The sequence below is a fragment of the Vitis vinifera genome, chromosome 18 (genome assembly GCF_030704535.1).
Source record: "Vitis vinifera cultivar Pinot Noir 40024 chromosome 18, ASM3070453v1".
In the NCBI taxonomy this organism is placed as follows: Eukaryota; Viridiplantae; Streptophyta; class Magnoliopsida; order Vitales; family Vitaceae; genus Vitis; species Vitis vinifera.
Window position 1 is genome coordinate 25060163 of NC_081822.1, and position 17193 is coordinate 25077355.

General features: G+C 34.2%; 2 protein-coding genes across 2 annotated transcripts; one reads left to right on the forward strand and one right to left on the reverse strand.

The window, feature by feature from the left end:
• Positions 1-4663: 4663 nt before the first annotated feature.
• LOC109121624 (uncharacterized) lies at positions 4664-6161 on the reverse strand. Its single transcript, XM_019216352.1, has 3 exons — positions 5926-6161; positions 5371-5831; positions 4664-5298 (listed from the first exon to the last, which is right to left on the reverse strand). Exons 1-3 carry the CDS (start codon positions 6159-6161, stop codon positions 4664-4666), a joined length of 1332 nt encoding a protein of 443 aa, XP_019071897.1.
• An 8701-nt stretch (positions 6162-14862) lies between these two features.
• Positions 14863-16256, forward strand: LOC100247045 (gibberellin-regulated protein 9). Its single transcript, XM_002272532.5, has 4 exons — positions 14863-15212; positions 15325-15378; positions 15557-15614; positions 15922-16256. The coding sequence occupies exons 1-4, from the start codon at positions 15168-15170 to the stop codon at positions 16101-16103; spliced, it is 339 nt and encodes a 112-aa protein (XP_002272568.1). The 5' UTR covers positions 14863-15167; the 3' UTR covers positions 16104-16256.
• The last annotated feature ends 937 nt before the right edge of the window (positions 16257-17193 follow it).

Consider the following 17193-nt stretch of genomic DNA (forward strand, 5'->3'; position numbering starts at 1 on the left):
TAAAGATTAAAATCAATAAATATCATGAAATTGAAAATCAAAAGAAATTTAAATCATGCACCTAAAAAAGAATAAAAAATAATTAAAGCAAAAAATAAAAATCAACCACATGCAAGCCATGCGAGCCATGAAACCACCAAAAATATGAGTCATGCAACCATGCAAAAACACGAGCCACGCAACTATGCGAAAATACAAGTCATGCAACCATACAAACCATACAAAAACATCTAAAGGTGACTAATGCCTAAGTGGGCCTAGGGTGCCTAAATGGGCCTAGGGTGCCTAATGGGCCAAGTGTATCTAAAAGCTATCCTAAAAAAACAAGAAAAACCTAAGTCTAAATCAAGACTGCCAAGGATCACAATAAAGGGTCAGATAATCCCCTAACCAAAGTCCCCGAGGTGACTCAAAAAAAGGTAAGTTGTACGAGTAGTAATGGGCCACCAAGGAACTATTTTGAAGCATTGAAAACGAATTTTAAAGACATGTGCTAAAGGGACAAAATTGAGGGTCTACACCAAGAGCTGGATTCGTTTGTTATGCAAGGCATAAACATAAAGCGACCAATGGTTTTTGAGAAGGACTGGTAAGTACACCTGCATGATGTCACTCATAATGGATTACAACATATATTTGGGTGAAGGAGATGACAAGTGTAGAAACCTCGAACAATGCATTTAAGCTGACCTCATTAACATTCTAATAGGAAACATCGATGGGATACAAATATGGCTCAAAACGGCCAATTACTGCTTCCCGCGTCAAATGTTTGCCATTGGAACGCACGACCATTTCCTACATACGATATGAAAAAAGTTTAAGCTTTAAAGGGTAAGGAAACTTGTTGACATGTTATAACAAAATAACATTGAATTGTAATGTCCATCAAAGCCCTCCACTACCGCTATGTAGGGCGATAGATAGAGTTTGGTCCTTGATGCATCATCGCATTGCAGCAATCTACAATACGTATCCACCACCTAAGAGAAGAAGTGATTAATATGTAAGCAATATTCAGAGACACTAATGACAAGATGGTACATGAATATTAAATTAAAAATATTGCAAAGTAATGGAGAAATTGATATATTAACATGATTGCCAATCCAGCTGTCTCCTTGAAAAGAGGCGAGGTTGCCTCTGCTTAAATTGGTGTCATGCATTGCAACAAGTTCCTCGCTGTCAACAAAACCATCAACGTTAGGGTAATACCAAATATGTGGAGGTGAATACATTTGAAAGTGGAGTATTATATGCTATGTCAAACCTCGGGTCCAAGGCGCCATAAAAAACAATTACAACCGCTTCTTTGAGGTCCATCTTGATGGCAGACTGGCGTGTTTGTGGTTGCGCTATGAATGGCGACAATAGATTGGGAGCCAACCGATGCACTCTTCGTTGCCTGCCACTCCTATCAGATGGAGCCACAACCATAGCTTGCAAAGGCAACTGTTCAAGGACGACTACTTCTTCATCGGCTGTTAGTTTGGAGTAACAACAGTTAATTCGTAATGCATAGTAATATAATATGAGTTATTATGTACAAATTCATGCAGTAACGAATGTCTCCCATACTGTTACCAATATCTGATGGATGTCGAATTGGTGTGTCAGGTACGTCTGCAATGCCATGGGAAGCGATGTCATCTCCGCCATAGTCTGAATGCGGTTCGAGCTACGGAAATTCATGGGCTGCATAGCTTGAGTCACCAGCGGCCGGCGCAGGTCGACTTCGTTGTTTTCGGCCATCCAATGTATGCATCACACCATGCATGATGCCTAGCTAGTGCTGAATGCCCTTTTGATATTGATTTATTGCACGTTCTGCTGCATAGTATTGCTCAAGTAGTTCCTGTGACATGTTAACAAATAGTTGCACATAAATTACTATAAAAATATTGAAGAAAATATTTAGAACCAATGGTTTCAAACAATTGAGTCAGTAAACCTAATTGTAATGACATTCAGACGGAGTTAATGTGTAAAGTCACAAACAGTATTCGTACATGACTACTTGTCGGCCACTACCAGACTCCACATGTGTACGGACCGGTGAGGTATGGGGCGGTGACGTACAGGGCGGTGACGAATAGTCAAACCCTTATAATTGATTTCATGACGCAAATTAAGAACGTATAAACCTTGAAGGTATTCAATTTCGATGTCATCAAATTTGAGAACAAAATGAATGTAGAGTAAATGGCTACCTCGCCATGTCCGAAACTACCAAACTGACTTATCTCAGCAGCTAAGCGCTCCTTTATCAAATCGTCTGACCATGAGGAGAGGAGGGGCACTGTCACGGGAACATGAACTGAAGGAATCTTGAATTTAATTACGTAGTGGAGCTGCACAATGGAAATAAACAAATGTGGATTCGTTACTTGATGGTAGTGATGTGAACAATGTAAAAGTGACAAAGTTATCAATGTAAAAACAGGGCAATACTTGGAGGAAGAGGATGAAACCATGTACCCAAACACTGTTCCGTTGTTTAAATCGTCTAATACCCTCAACCAGCTGGTCAACAACAAATTGGCCCCAGTTGACATCGTTTCGTAAACCATCTTCATGGATGGTATGCCATAAGTTTCGGCATGCATCTATCCTTGACGTTGGCGCCAATATCGTCGAACATGCGTAGTAAAGGAAGCATCTACGGAACTCCTCCCCGATAGGTAAGTTGAGGAGTCTCTCCTCACAAGTGTTGAGTGTACCGAATGGATGCTCAGATGGGGTTGATGCAATTTGTAGAATCCGTCCGCTTGTCGGGAGGCCAAATACAAAGCCAACATCTGCAGCACTCAGATCATAACTTTTGTCGGATGATATGTCTATGCGTCTGAAGCCAACGTTAAAATGGTCGATCAGCCATAGACATATATTATGTCGTATCTCCTTGCAATTTAAGTTGAGAAGACCTCTAAACTGAAGGTCTCGAACAACTTCCAATTTATCAACTGGCAGCCTATTGCATAGTTTTAAGAATCTCGAAGATGAACAACGTATGAACAATTTTGTGGGCTGCATTAAAAGTGAAGGACATAATTAGTATCTTAGAGATGCATTTTAGTAATCAACATAAAAATAACAAAGACAATATGAATACATAAATGTGGTGCAAAAGGAAATACAATTGAATGAACTAACAAACAAAATAATGTGGATGAATAATTTACAACTCAATGTTTATTTGATAATGAATATGTAAGACCCATAACAAGTAATTGTGTTAAGTAGGTTAAAATATCAAGTATCCAAAATAAGTAATGAAAAATAATAGCGAAAAAATAATGCAATACCTCCACAGTGGCCATTGAAGAATGAATTTATTGCTGGAGGTTTGAACCTTAGAATAACCGGTGACTTCCAAACAGTGCTATAGTAGTGATCGATGAGCTGGAGAGACTAATAATAAAGGGAAAGGTCATTTCACTATCGTACCATTAATCAGTTGGATAAATTTCGTCAGGCTATACCATATTCAGCTGTATAAGGTAAAAATAAATAAAATAAAATAAAAAACCATTTGAGGAAAGTGATGATAGTTTGGGTGCAAACATGTGAGTGAAGTACTATGCTACTGCCAACAGATCATATGAATTACAAGATTATAACTGCAATGCTTACAAAGTGTGAAACGAGTATATCTCATTCAAGACAAATGGAAAGACATTTTTTAGTAGGTGGAACCACAAATGCTTGATAATGTAGAGACACTGATGGAATTAAATAACAACTTTAAAGAAACCACATTCAAATTGCACTTTTAATTAAGTAGGTTAAGCAAAGCAACTATAAAGCATGAAAATAACAAGATAGTGCATCGTGCCTATAATCAGCCCAATACATAGGAACGAAAACAACAATACCGTACCATATACCCTACAATAGAATGTATGGGATGATACAAAGTATGAGAATTGTATAAGCACAAACAAGCCACATGTCACGGCAACGGATTATTACATTTAGAGTGGTTGTGACCTATGCCATTGCATCGAGAGCAATGAATTGCTCTCTTATGAGTAAACTGTGACTCAATGCGCCTTTGGCAGAGTCTTCCTGGAGGACGTTTGACATGAGGAGGTTGGAGAGTAGAAAAGAAGTTGTCGGCGCAATCTTGCAAACTCCCATCCTCACAAACTTTCGGCATATTGTGTGTTGGTAATGGTTGAAACTGACTAGAGTAAATCAAATGTTGGGTGGAGACATTAAAACATGGGTCAATATAGTCATACACGTCGTGTCTGAGTGTACGGATGACAGCACATACATGGGAACACGGCAAGCCGGACATTTGCCATGTTATGCAAGTACACGTACGTTGATTGATATCGACAACCAAATAAATCTCCCCGACAAACACCTTAAACGTCCCCCCCAAATATGGCAACACACTAATCGGACCAGACCTCATGATATTTGACATTAGCTTCTCTTCAGTTTTCGGTCCAACCACGCTCTTCCACTTTTTTGTACCACGCATATGGGTGTCCAACATGGCTACAAGCTTATCCATGTGCATTAACAATAACGTATAAATTGTTTAGTGACGCTCATCTCTTAACCACGCATTGAAGGACTCTACAATGTTACTTGTCATTTTATCCCATCGCTTTTTTAGAAACTTTGACATTGCCCAATGTTCCGGATTGTTTTATGCAACCCATTTACTGAGGTTGTCATTGAAGCGCACAAGTTTTTCAAATGCCTCGTTGTAGTCTATCTCCAACCTAGCATATGCAATGCTGTCTAGAAGTAACAAAGCATCTTCTTTCCCTTTCTTTCCTCTAATGTTTTGCTTATTCAAGAAGCTAGAAAAGTTTTCCTTAACATGTTGATAACAATATGCATGATTTCCTATCCCGAACAACTCAGAAACACTACGCAAGATTCCTTGATGTCTATCAGATATAATAACAACTTCTTTACCATCTAAGACCCCCTTTAATTTCTCCAAAAACCAATACCAATCCTCATAATTTTCTGAACTGACCACACCAAGGACAAGAGGGAACATTCCATCATCTGCATCATATGCAATGGCGGACAAAAGAGCTCCCTTGTATGGTCCGCTTAGATGGCAAGAATCAATAGCCAATACTGGTCGACACCCCTTGATGAACCCTTGAATTGAAAATGCATGAGCAATGAACAATTGCATGAAGTGACCTTCGTCGGAAGTGTACTCCGCAATTGTACCGGGGTTGATTTCCCTTAGCCTATGGCATAACCAAGGGACAAACGTGTAGGACTCACGTGGAGCTCCATATATGCACTCTTTTGCCTTCTCTTTAAGGTGTCATGCTTGGTTATATGTCAATTGAACTCCATGATCATGTTCAAAATCCTTACAAATTTGACGGGGAAGATAGTCTGGAGTGGTTCTAAACACATCTTCAACAATAACCGCGCCTCTCTTTGAAGAAACCTTGACCTTAGATGAACACTCATCCTGAGCTATATGATTATGATTCACTTGGTAAGTATGAACTCGCAAGATGACATTTCCCTCAATAACGTGAGCTGTTATCTTCCAAGGACAACTCTCAACCGAACACTTCACAGACATATGCGTAGGAGAATTTTTCTTGTACTTGTATTCAAACCTTCCACCTAATGACATCTGGTAAATTACGTTGCGAAACTCCTTTGCATTTTTAAATGTATCTCCCGACCCTAATATTGCCTCACAAAAACGAATCGATTCCAAAGGGGTGTACTCACTATCTGCACAACGCGACACAAAACCTCTTGATAGCATCATAGTATTAAGAATTGCATCGCATGATGCATTAGAGGAAGGAAACGGCGCAGGTGGACCTCTGCATTTACATACATTAACATAATTAAACTACGTGATGCGTAAAAGTGATATTCACAATATTTTAAATAGACATTCATGTTAACGTCCATTACCCAATTACCAATTCTGTATTCGGTATATTTGCTTCAAAGCCTTCCACACAGGGTAAGTCTACTAGGTATACATTTGCAAAGTCATCACTGTGGGAAACCACCTTATCCAAGTCATCCTCATCTTCTAAATCTTGAATGACTCTAGGGTTGAACTTGAGGGTGTAGTGCATCTTCATCACATCAAACGAGATGTCGAATTTCTCTAAGATTTTTTTGGTGAATTCTTCAAATGGCATTCCTTTATATATGTGAATACCTTTGCTTCTTCCACCCACGTATTCCCATTGCCCATCATTTTTTTGGACAAGTTTACCTCCCACAAAAATGTAACAATATATCATATTAGTTGCGTCCATCAACCTATACAAACATAGCAAAAATTTCATATTATAGAATAATCAATTATGCATAGTATAGAAAATGGGGTTGATCTTCTCTCCAATGTCGCCTTTGGCTTTGAAGTTGACATTATTATTAGTCGCCATGTCAAGTATATAATATATCATTTATACATATACTTTTCCTTTTGTTACTTCACTTATTATTTTTTTTTTTCACAAATTGGTTGACTCTTTATCTGTTTTTGCATACTGCTATCACTCTCTAGATCCCAATGGGAACATAACAGTTACTTTTGACACTCATAAATGTACATATGATGGCTATGTGGTTAGTGTTTTGAATCAATTCAACTGATTTGTTTCTTTATTTGCCACTTATATTCATGTTAGCTACAGATTTCATGAAGTTGGAAATGATAATCTATCTACACATACTAAGTAGCCCACAATATCTCATACTATAGGGTCACCATAACTTGGGTTTTATCAAAGAAAGTTAACATACGAACTATCGTACTTAACTAGACTGCCACACGATGAAGTCACTATAATGTTGAAAGATTTGATTTCAACCAACGGAGGAAAAATATGTCTGCACTAATGCAAGGAGAAAAAAATAGAAAAAATATAACCAGTAAATATAACCAATACGGAGGGCACCGCCGGTGGGGATAGATCAGGGCACAATATATGGCAAACTGAACTGGCGAGATAAATTAGGGCAATGTATTTGGGCTGAAATCAAATGGTCCGGATAGTTGAAATGAAGCATAAAAAACATGAAATTGATTAACCTACTAACCTCACCTATAAACTACTTCGCCACGGAGCCGAAATCTAGTTGTGATTGTCGACGCCAATGGATCGATACAGATGAAAAACGAGACTGCCTACACCAACAATCAGAAGGCCGGGAAACACGAGCTTGAGAGATCACGAGATTGGGACTGAGGATTAGGGCATTCTTTGGGCGGAAGAGGGGGACGAAGCCAGGAATGTGAAAACGACTCCAATTTGGGGAAAACAAAGGGAAATCCAACGTGGATTTCAGGTTTTTTTTTTAATCCCCAGCCAAGGGCATTTTCGGAATATTATAAATGGGATATCCTTCTTATCAATATTGAGACTTTACTTGGGTGGTAGGCTTAATTTTGTTAGATATATGGACCATTTGTTAATTTTTGGGCCCAGTTGGGCCCAAAACACAATTCTCCCTATTATTAAACATAAGATAAAATTCATTTTTTAAATAGAAAATATTGAAATGTGATATAATTTTTATTTTAAATGTTGAAAATAATATATATATTTCATATTATTTTTTATTTATTTCACAAATTAAATATAAACATGATATAATCGAATATATCTTGTTGGATATGTTACCTTAAAATATCATGACCATAAGATTTGTATATCCAAGGATATCTATAGACCCCTCTTGCAGACCAAGGGGTATTTGTTCTTTTCTTATTATTGCTTTCATTGTTAGCATTTCATGGGATATTTTCTTACCATCTCGGGAGAGTTGGGAATCTCTATATAAGGGAGTGGGGAACGGCTTCCATAGGGGCGACATGCATGGGATGTGTGGCAAAAACATCACCACCTTGCCATGGTGGTGGTTGGGAGAGAGACATCTCTGAACAAGAAGCAGAGAAACAGGTAGAGACTTGCAAGAAAAGAAAAATAGGGAAGAAGGTTTTCAACAGGTAGAGGTTTTTGGGAGAAGGTGAGGGAGGAGGATCGAATAAGCAAGGGAATGCTTTTGTTGAGTTGGGAGAAGCTACAGAATCAAGTGTTTGAATCTGAGCAATCCTTGTTCGAGTTGGAGTTATCTAGGTGTAGTCATTGCATGCTGTGTTGTCCCATTTTTGCTCTATTTCTTGCTGATGTTTGGGTTTGTTTCTGATGATTGAGAATGGATATTAGAAATCATACATATCTGAGATTATCTGCATACACTTTCTGTTAGGTTTTTCAGTTTTTATAGAATCTGAAATCATTCTCTGTTTTGGTTTATCTATAAGATGCCTACAACTATTTATTTATTTATTTATTTTTTCTATTTATATTTAGAGTTCATTTTGGTCACTCCCAATTAGTTTACAAGCTCATTGACAAACTATGAAATGGTGCAAGATTTAATGGTCTTTGGTTTGTTTATGTATACTCTATTTTGGTCTTTGCTGTGTTTGAGGGAGTATCCCGGCCAACTGGGTTGGCCATCTTGGTTGGGATGTTCCTGAGAGAACCCCATATATACCACTTTTCACACAAATGAAAACTTCCCTATGCCTATATTGCCATGTAACCTACACACCAAGGCTTCCACAGCTCTCCTCACGAGTTCCTTTTGAGATTTTTTGGAATTCAGTTATGAGCATGGTGATGAAGAAGCCATTCAACAGTTATACAAGGATAATGCAAGCCATTTCAGCATCACTAGTGCAATCTGGAAATGTGGTAACATGGGAAAAAGGCATATCTGGTCAGCTAGGTCACGAGGACATGGTGAGCAACTTGTAACCACATTAAGTTGAAGAGTTTTGTCATAACTCATGTTTCTGCTGTATAGATCCATTTTAGCTATCATATGGGAAGGTAACCTAGTGGAAATCGGATACCGTTTTTTTTTACAATTGTCGGAGACCTCTCATGAGCTCATGGATTTTCTCTCTCGCTCTTGGAGCATGTCAGCTTTGGAAGTTTCTAAGGCTCTGGCTCCTACTCAGATGTAAGTGCTTGCCAAGACATTGAGTGGCGGTAGTGACTTTGCCATATCGGAGGACATCGCTGGATAGGTGAGGAAGAAGTAGCTTAACACACAAGTGAAGATAAAAACAATAGAGAGAGAGAGAGAGAGTCTCTTAACTTCCCAAACTTGGGGTTATTGCTAAGATTTCTTTTTATTATTGATTTTTTTTTGGGTCGAAAGGATAGTGGTTTCAGGAGGTGTAGTCATCGGTTTTGTCAAAGATGAGAGTGTTTCTTCATACACACCTAAACCTGCGTCTTGCCCACATGATTTCTTGCCTTTGAAGACTCTACCACACTGTTTTTTTCATGTCCTGTCACGATGGTTTGCTCTGTCTTTAATGACGTAAATTGATGAATCTGTGCTCCTTGTTGGGTGAAGCTCTTGGAGATTTTTCAATTTGCAAACATTACATCAAATTCAAGTTGCTTGACCAAGACGTATCTATAAGTTGATGCGGTCACCCATACTCACAAGTTGGTGCCAGATATTGATCCCTTGCTGGCTTCATCATTAAGGAAACATGAAGCTAGGATTGAAGAAATAAAGAAAGTATATTGTGCCTCTTTGTTTGAGGGGCAAATCAACAACTCATTTTGCATTTTTCCAAAGGTGAAGTTAGTTGGCTATGGTCATGGAAGTACACCAGTTTATCTCAATGTGTACGACTTGACACCTATGAATGGTTATGCCTATTGGGTCGGCCTTGGGATTTTTCACTCTGTTGTAGAAGTTCATGGTGTAGAATATGCATTTGGAGCTCATGACTACCTAACTAATAGTGTTATTGAGGTTGAACCCTTCTAGTGCACTACCCAATGACCACATCTCATCATTTTTTTTAATTCTTCATCTTTTGATATCAAAGTATAATTTTCCAAAATTCCAATTTTCAAATTTAATTTTTAAGAAATCCCATTATCAAATAATTCTTCAAAATTCCAATTTTCAAAACTTCCATTCTTGAATATTTTTTTCAAAATTCCAATTTTCAAAACTTCCATTTTCAAATAATTTTTCAAAATTCCAATTTTTAAATTTAATTTTTAAGAAGTCTCATTCTCAAATAATTCTTTAAAATTCCAATTTTCAAAACTTTCATTCTCGAATAATTTTCCAAAATTTCAATTTTCAAAACTCCAATTTTCAAGTTTTAGTTTTTTCAAATAATTTTAATTGCACCCTAGTTTTCAAATAATTTTAAGTCATTTTTTTCTTCCTTTATTAGGATTTAGAGTCACTAAAAATCCCATTTTTAACTAAATTTTCTACATTTCCTTTCAGGTAAGCACTTTCACAAATTTTCTTTGATCTTCAAATAATTTTTCGATTTTCTCAATTTTTAATAAGCATGAAGACAATTTTCATAATTCCAAAACAATGAAATTTATGAGATTAATTCATGCAAAATCAATTGGGTTTTGGTGGGGCCCCTACATGTGAGTTTTCTCCTCTGATTGTCAGTTGTTATGCTTAATGAATATTGTTTGATCTTTGTTTTTCTCTTTGATGTGCATGTGCTAATTTTATCATTATGAGCTAACCTTATTTCCATGATAGCACGTTCTTATTTACTGTTGAGGTACGCTCCTGCTCCTACTTCATTTACTTATTCATTCTCATGCTTGATTTGTTTTATTATTTGATCATTTCATTGGTATCCATTGATTTCCTTATCAATTGTCACACTTGCCTCACTTTATTTAGTAGAGACCTGTTTTTAGGGACTTAGAGGGGTGCTTCAGACTTTCGCCGTACCTATTTGATAAGTAACCTGACCCCCGAACCCGACTTTGGTTTTTCAGAGATTGTTTTTTCCAAATAAGGAGTCACACTTAGAGTTTTCTTTCTTATTTTATTTTCCCTTAAAAATAAAACAAAAATAAGTGGCGACTCTAAGTCTTTTCTAAAAATCATATTTTTCACCAAATAAATAAAAAAAGCAAATCACACAATCAAATGGGAACACATCGAGCAAAACGTGGGTCCACAATATCATATCCTATTGGAAATCACATCCTAGATATATATATATATATTCTCTCTTATCCGATCAACCAAATGTAGCTTAATGGGGTTTATATAGGCTTACTTGTGAGCTTAAAGTGACTTGAGCTCATCTTGGACTTAGTCACTTAAACTAGCACACTTGCTTTTAATTAATTGTTGGTCCTATTGAGTTTCAATTAATTAATTAGCTCAATTCAAAAAGATCACTTATAAGTTCTTATGCAGCTTTGTGTTATTTACCAAAATGTTCTTATGCACATATATGAATAAAGAATCTAACTATCTCTCAAATAATGTGTCAACAAGATACAAAATAGTAATGGCTTTTATATAAGATACCAAATCTCTTAGAGGCTTATATTGAAAAGTAATGATTTAAATTTTTTTTTTAAAAAAAATTGAGGTATCAAAAAAAATTTATAATCTCAAATTAAAAATTTTTTGAAAGTGATTTTTAAATACACAAGTTAAATCTATACTTTTTGTATAAGATGATCTATTTTTATACAAAAAAATTTTATTTACAAAATATATAGATACAACTAGACACTTAGGCCATGTTTGGTAACTTTTTTTGAAAACTGTTTTATGTTCTCCAAAAAAAAAAAAAATAACCGGTAACAAGAAAACAAAAAATAATATTTTATTTTTAAATACAAAAAACAATTTTCTATTTTTAAAAATAGAAAACAACTTTCTATTCTGAAAAGATATTTTCAGAAAACATCTTTTAATTGTTTTAAGTTGTTTTTACTTATTTTATGGGGGTTATTTTAAAAAATAATTATACAAATATGAAGAATAATTAAAAATAAAACACTACAAGTAAAATTTATTTTTAAAATGTATTTAAAAACATAAAAAATAGGTTAAAACATTTCTAAGTTCCTAAATAAACTTTGTTTTACAAGACATTATAAAACAAATTTCAAAAATAATTTTTAAAATTGGTTTTATAAACACTTCTCAAGACTTAGATGGTGGTTTTTTTTTTTACTTTTTCTTAACTTATTATTCGTTTCTTAAAAAAAAAAAACTAAAATGTTTCACTTTTTCTAAATGCTAAAAGTAAATCACCATTACTACATTGGATCTATTGATTTTTATTTTTTATTTTTTTTACTTCTTAATACTCGATAGAAATACAATATTAAAAAAATAACAATTTAAAAGCTTAACACTATTAAATATTATTTAGTCCTAAGTTCTATTTAAAATTAAGTAAAAAAAAACAAACACTACTTTGATATCGTCATTTCAAAGAATAATTTTAACTCAAATAATAGCCTTTTTCAAGTCTCGTTTTGGAAAAATCTAGTTAAAACCAGGTATTGAAATATTCATTGGAAAAACAATTGCCACATGCATTTATGTTTGTGTGCCAAAATAAATTTGTCACTATCCATTTCAACTTGTCCATTTTATATGTCAAAAAAATTAAAATAATAAAAAAGGGGAAAAAGAATCCTTTCGAAATTTCATACCATTGTTTTTAAAAAATAATATTAAAAAAGAAAAAGAAAAAAAGAAAACCCTAGAAAGGCTACGTTGTTTTAGGTTGACTTTGATTTCACGGGACATCCAAATACATTAATAGCCGGAGTCACGGGAGTGTGAAAACGCAACATACAAAATTTGAAGTGAAAGAAACTTCCAACAGAGCGTGCGTGCATCCATCCTTTCTCTGCGCACTCAATTCAAGGGCTCTGAATATTTACCATCTTCACACGTGAATCCCATAATACAAACACAAAAACATATCCAACTTATTTCATGGAAATGCAACATGAAGTTGTTTTTGGGATTTTTTTTTTTTTTTTTTTCATTTGTAAAGGGTTTTAACACTACCTATGAAAACAAAAAACTAAGGCACATTTAAAAAAAAAAAAAAATTGAATAATATTATTAAAAATATTATTTAATTATTTTCTTAAACAGCTAGTTAGAAGGTCAAATAAAATATTCTTTGTCTTTTTAATTATTATTTAATATTTGAAAAAAAAAATTAAAATATCAAACTTTTGTTATGAAAAATAATATATTTTAAAATAAATTCCAAAAAATTTATTTTTTTCAAAGATCCGTTGAACGTGTTTTCTAAGTTAAAATATTATTTTTAAGAATAGTTATTAAGTGACGTTTGATAATTATTTTCGAAAATAGTTCTTGAAAAAAGTTTATGAAACAAAAGTTTGTTTACGAACTTGAAATGTTTTTAACTTGTTTTTAAATATATTTTGAAAATAACTTTTAAATGTGCCATAATATTGTACCTAATTATATAGGTTGTCTCAGCATACATTTAGTATCTTATAATTAATTTCATGCAAATTCTTTTAGGCTATGTTTGGTTCTCAAAAAATATAAAAGAAAATGTGAGGGAAAAAAAATAGAAAAGAAAAATGGAATGAGAGAAAAAGTGAGGGAAAATAAAAATAGATTTTAAATCAATAAGTCATGTTTACATGCTACTCCAAACTCATTTTACTTATTTTCACTTTCCAATATAAAAATTAAATAATTTGAAAATATATAAATTTTTAATTAATTTTACTTATATATTATTTTCTATAAGACAACCAAACATGATAAAATTATTTCCTTAACATTTTTTTTTTAATTTTCTTAGTACTTTCTGGGAACTAAACATGACCTTAGAGTTTAATATATTTTACATGTGAATATATCAAGGCTACATTTGGTTCCGAAAAATTTGAGAGAATATGTAAAGCAAAAAAAAAAATAGGAAGGAAAAATTGAAAAAAAAAAAGTAAAGGAAAATAAAAAATAGATTCAAAGTCAATAAATTATTTTGCATGTTTCTTTAAATTCATTTCACTTATTTTATTTCCTTATACAAAGATTAAATAATTTTAAAATGTATAAATTTTTAAATAATTTTAATTATATTTCTTTTTTCTTTTTGTATTTTTCATGGTGAAATAAAAAATGAGAAATCTATTTTTCTTAATGTTTTTTTTTTGTTTTTCTCTTTTTGAAGATGAATCTCACCTCTAAATAACACCTAGAGGGGGTGAATAGATGATCATCTTCAAATACTAAACAATTTGGAAAAGGCAAGTATTCGAGGGAGGATTTAAAGAATATGAGTTAAGAGACATAATGAGAAATTTGAACTGGAATTGCCAATAAATATAATAAACTTACACCTTTCTTAATACTTTCGAGGAACCAAATATATCAAGATAAAATTGTTATCGTGAAACTATTAATAGCCAACAACTCTACACAAAGTAACAAAATTGTTTTGCTTTGGATAGTTAAAAACTTGCTATTAACATGAATTTTTTTTCTTCAAACAGATTGTCAAGGCCGTTTCACGTGACTGCTGAAAATAGCCCCTTCATGTTTTCCATGCGCCACTCTGGATTACCCTATAGACAAGGGCTATCATAAAAGATAAAGAAAATTTTAAAACTAAAAGATAAAAAATAAATCCTGAATTCCAAATTTTAAAGACATTCAAGTCATAGATGATATGCAAAGAGCAACTGTTACCATAATTTTATTATTATTATTATTATTATTATTATTATTTGCTTTTAGTTAAAAGTTGAAGAATGTATATTCATGACTTAAAATTAAAGTTTCATTAAATATGAGATAATTCTGTTAAAAATAACATTATCATTACTTCTCTATTTGTTTTTGTTTTTTTTTCCTTCTTTTCAAGATTATACTCAATTATTCATTCAATAATACAAGGCATCATATGCAATGTTTTTATCTTTTTTTGGTAGATATGCAATGCTTTATGTGTTGATGCATCTTATTTTGCTCCCTCATTCACATGCCATGAGACATGGCCAATTGGTAAGGGGACCATCTTCTTTCTCTCTCTGGTCCATGCACCACCCACTCTGCTCCAACGCAACACTACTATAGCTAATGCAATAAAAACTAAAGGCTAAAATGCCAAGGGAAGCTACCAAAAAAGTGTTGTCCTACCTGCTTAATATTTTATCAGTCAGTCCCTCAACTCCAAGCCTGTGAGTTTTTACCATCTTTTCTATCATAAGCTAAAGTTACCAAAACCCTATAAAAGAGGCCATCCTCTTCTTCACCCACTTTCAATCTGCAAAATCCTGTAGCCCCTACTCCTCCTTATCACCATGAAGCTCTTTTCAGTTTTCATTATCTCCATCCTTCTCCTGCAGGTGCATTGCATTTAGAAACTCTATCATAGTTCCATGGTCTTTTTCTTTTTTTCTTTTTTTTTTTGGGCCTAAATTTGATTAATTTTGTACTATGATGTACATTTTTTTTCAGGCTTTTGCAGAAGCTTCATTGGTTATCAGTAATGCAGAACATTCTCTTACAAGTGTAAGTCTTTCTCTCTGATGGTACTTTTCTGCCTGAATTGGCCAATCTTACAACAAGATACCTAAGGAAGAACATCTGAGCTAAAAACCCAATCTCTTTTTTTTTTTTTTTTTCTTGCAAACTATTGTTTTGGCAGTCCAATTGATCTGGTGTCTTGAATCTAATCCTTTGGGTACAGGTGGATGAAAGCAGAGATGAAGTAGCTCTGCACAAAAAATCTCATCCTCGGAAAATCAGTAAGTAGCTCTACACATAATTTTTGAAAGTTTGATAACATTGTACTCTCTCCCTCTCTCTATGGCTATGGCTGGATCAGAATCTCCAATTCCCTTTATTGAGGGTGCCTGAAGAATGTTTACATGATTGGTTGAAGATAAATTTTTTATAAATTGGACTAAATATTGATCCTCTGTTGTATGTAAATATATGTACGTACTGCTTTGTTTTCTCTCCTAAATATTAGGTAGAACAATCAGAATGGAGAGCTTGAAAAGTGGAAATCACTGCTGATATATATATATTTTTTCCTAATGGATGAAACAGATTGCAGTTATGCATGTTCAAGGAGATGCAGGAAGGCATCGAGGAAGAATGTGTGCAGCCGCGCATGTAAAACTTGCTGCAAGAGATGCCACTGCGTTCCTCCAGGCACTTACGGCAACAAGAATATGTGCCCATGCTATGCCAGTCTCAAGACACATGGCCACAAGCCCAAGTGCCCTTAGAATCTATTCCGTCCATTTATTCAGCTTACTTTATTTGCTCTTTGCGTGTGGGAGACCTCCCCGATGTTGCCTTTTATTTTGTAGCAAGGAATAAATTCCATCTATGCTTTTGATCTGGATTTTTAGAGATTCCAACGTGAGATATTTGGTCTATATATTGTACTACTACACTGAATCGCTTTCTTGCATAGGACTTGAGTATCAAGTATGTGCTTGGTATGACCTTTTTACAAAACTTTCTGGAACCAAACATAACCTAAATTCAAATGGGCAAGCAATAAAATAGAGGCAAAGGAAGAAGAGATGAAGATCCATTAAGGAAAAATACCTACCTGCATGCTTCTGGTTTTATTCTTGTACATTTTGGTAAGCATGCATACAGTTGCATATGTACTTGTACGTATTGTATATACATGGAAACCTGAAGATCGATAATAAATTGTTCCTAATAATTAAGGACATTTGTGCCTACCACCATGGGTGGTCATCTTGGCATAGCAAGGGCAGACATCTTCGTTGCCGGCAGTACCCGGTGGCACGCAGTTACACCTCTCGCAGCAAGTGTTACATGCTCTAAGACACAGCTTATGCCAGCCCGCCTTGCTGCATCGGTATGCACACTTGGATTTGCAGTCTGACAATTTATACAACTTCTTTCAGCTATATTTTAATATCAACATCAACCTACCTCATCAGTCATCAAACCTTATTATATGTTGGAAACTATGCACCATTTTCCACTATTTTTCGATGAGAGGTATGCTAAGTTTAAGGACAACAATTGAAACTAAAATATGCAACAATAGAATTAAACAAGACTTGCATTATGGGTGACAAAATTTGATATAATTTGTTGACAAGAAACGAACCTAACACATTTTTTTATGACTTTGGGTTGAATATAAATGAGTTTAAGTCAAATTTGAGTCGACCTACATAATTCATTTAATAAACAGGTAATTTTTGGATGAACTTATATAACCCGAATCGACTTGAATTGACCTATTTAATAATCTCACTATTAACTAAGTTATATCTTTAAACTATTCAACCCATATTTGACTCATTTTAAATTTGTTTTTAAATAAAT

Coding starts and splice junctions, on each gene's coding strand:
- LOC109121624 (XM_019216352.1), bottom strand. CDS start 6,161: ATGCCATTTGAAGAATTCACCAAAAAAATCTTAGAGAAATTCGACATC. Junction 5,832..5,925: donor AATACAGAATTGGTAATTGG/GTAATGGACGTT, acceptor ATGTAAATGCAG/AGGTCCACCTGCGCCGTTTC. Junction 5,299..5,370: donor CACTCCAGACTATCTTCCCC/GTCAAATTTGTA, acceptor GACACCTTAAAG/AGAAGGCAAAAGAGTGCATA.
- LOC100247045 (XM_002272532.5), top strand. CDS start 15,168: ATGAAGCTCTTTTCAGTTTTCATTATCTCCATCCTTCTCCTGCAG. Junction 15,213..15,324: donor TCTCCATCCTTCTCCTGCAG/GTGCATTGCATT, acceptor ATTTTTTTTCAG/GCTTTTGCAGAAGCTTCATT. Junction 15,615..15,921: donor ATCTCATCCTCGGAAAATCA/GTAAGTAGCTCT, acceptor TGGATGAAACAG/ATTGCAGTTATGCATGTTCA.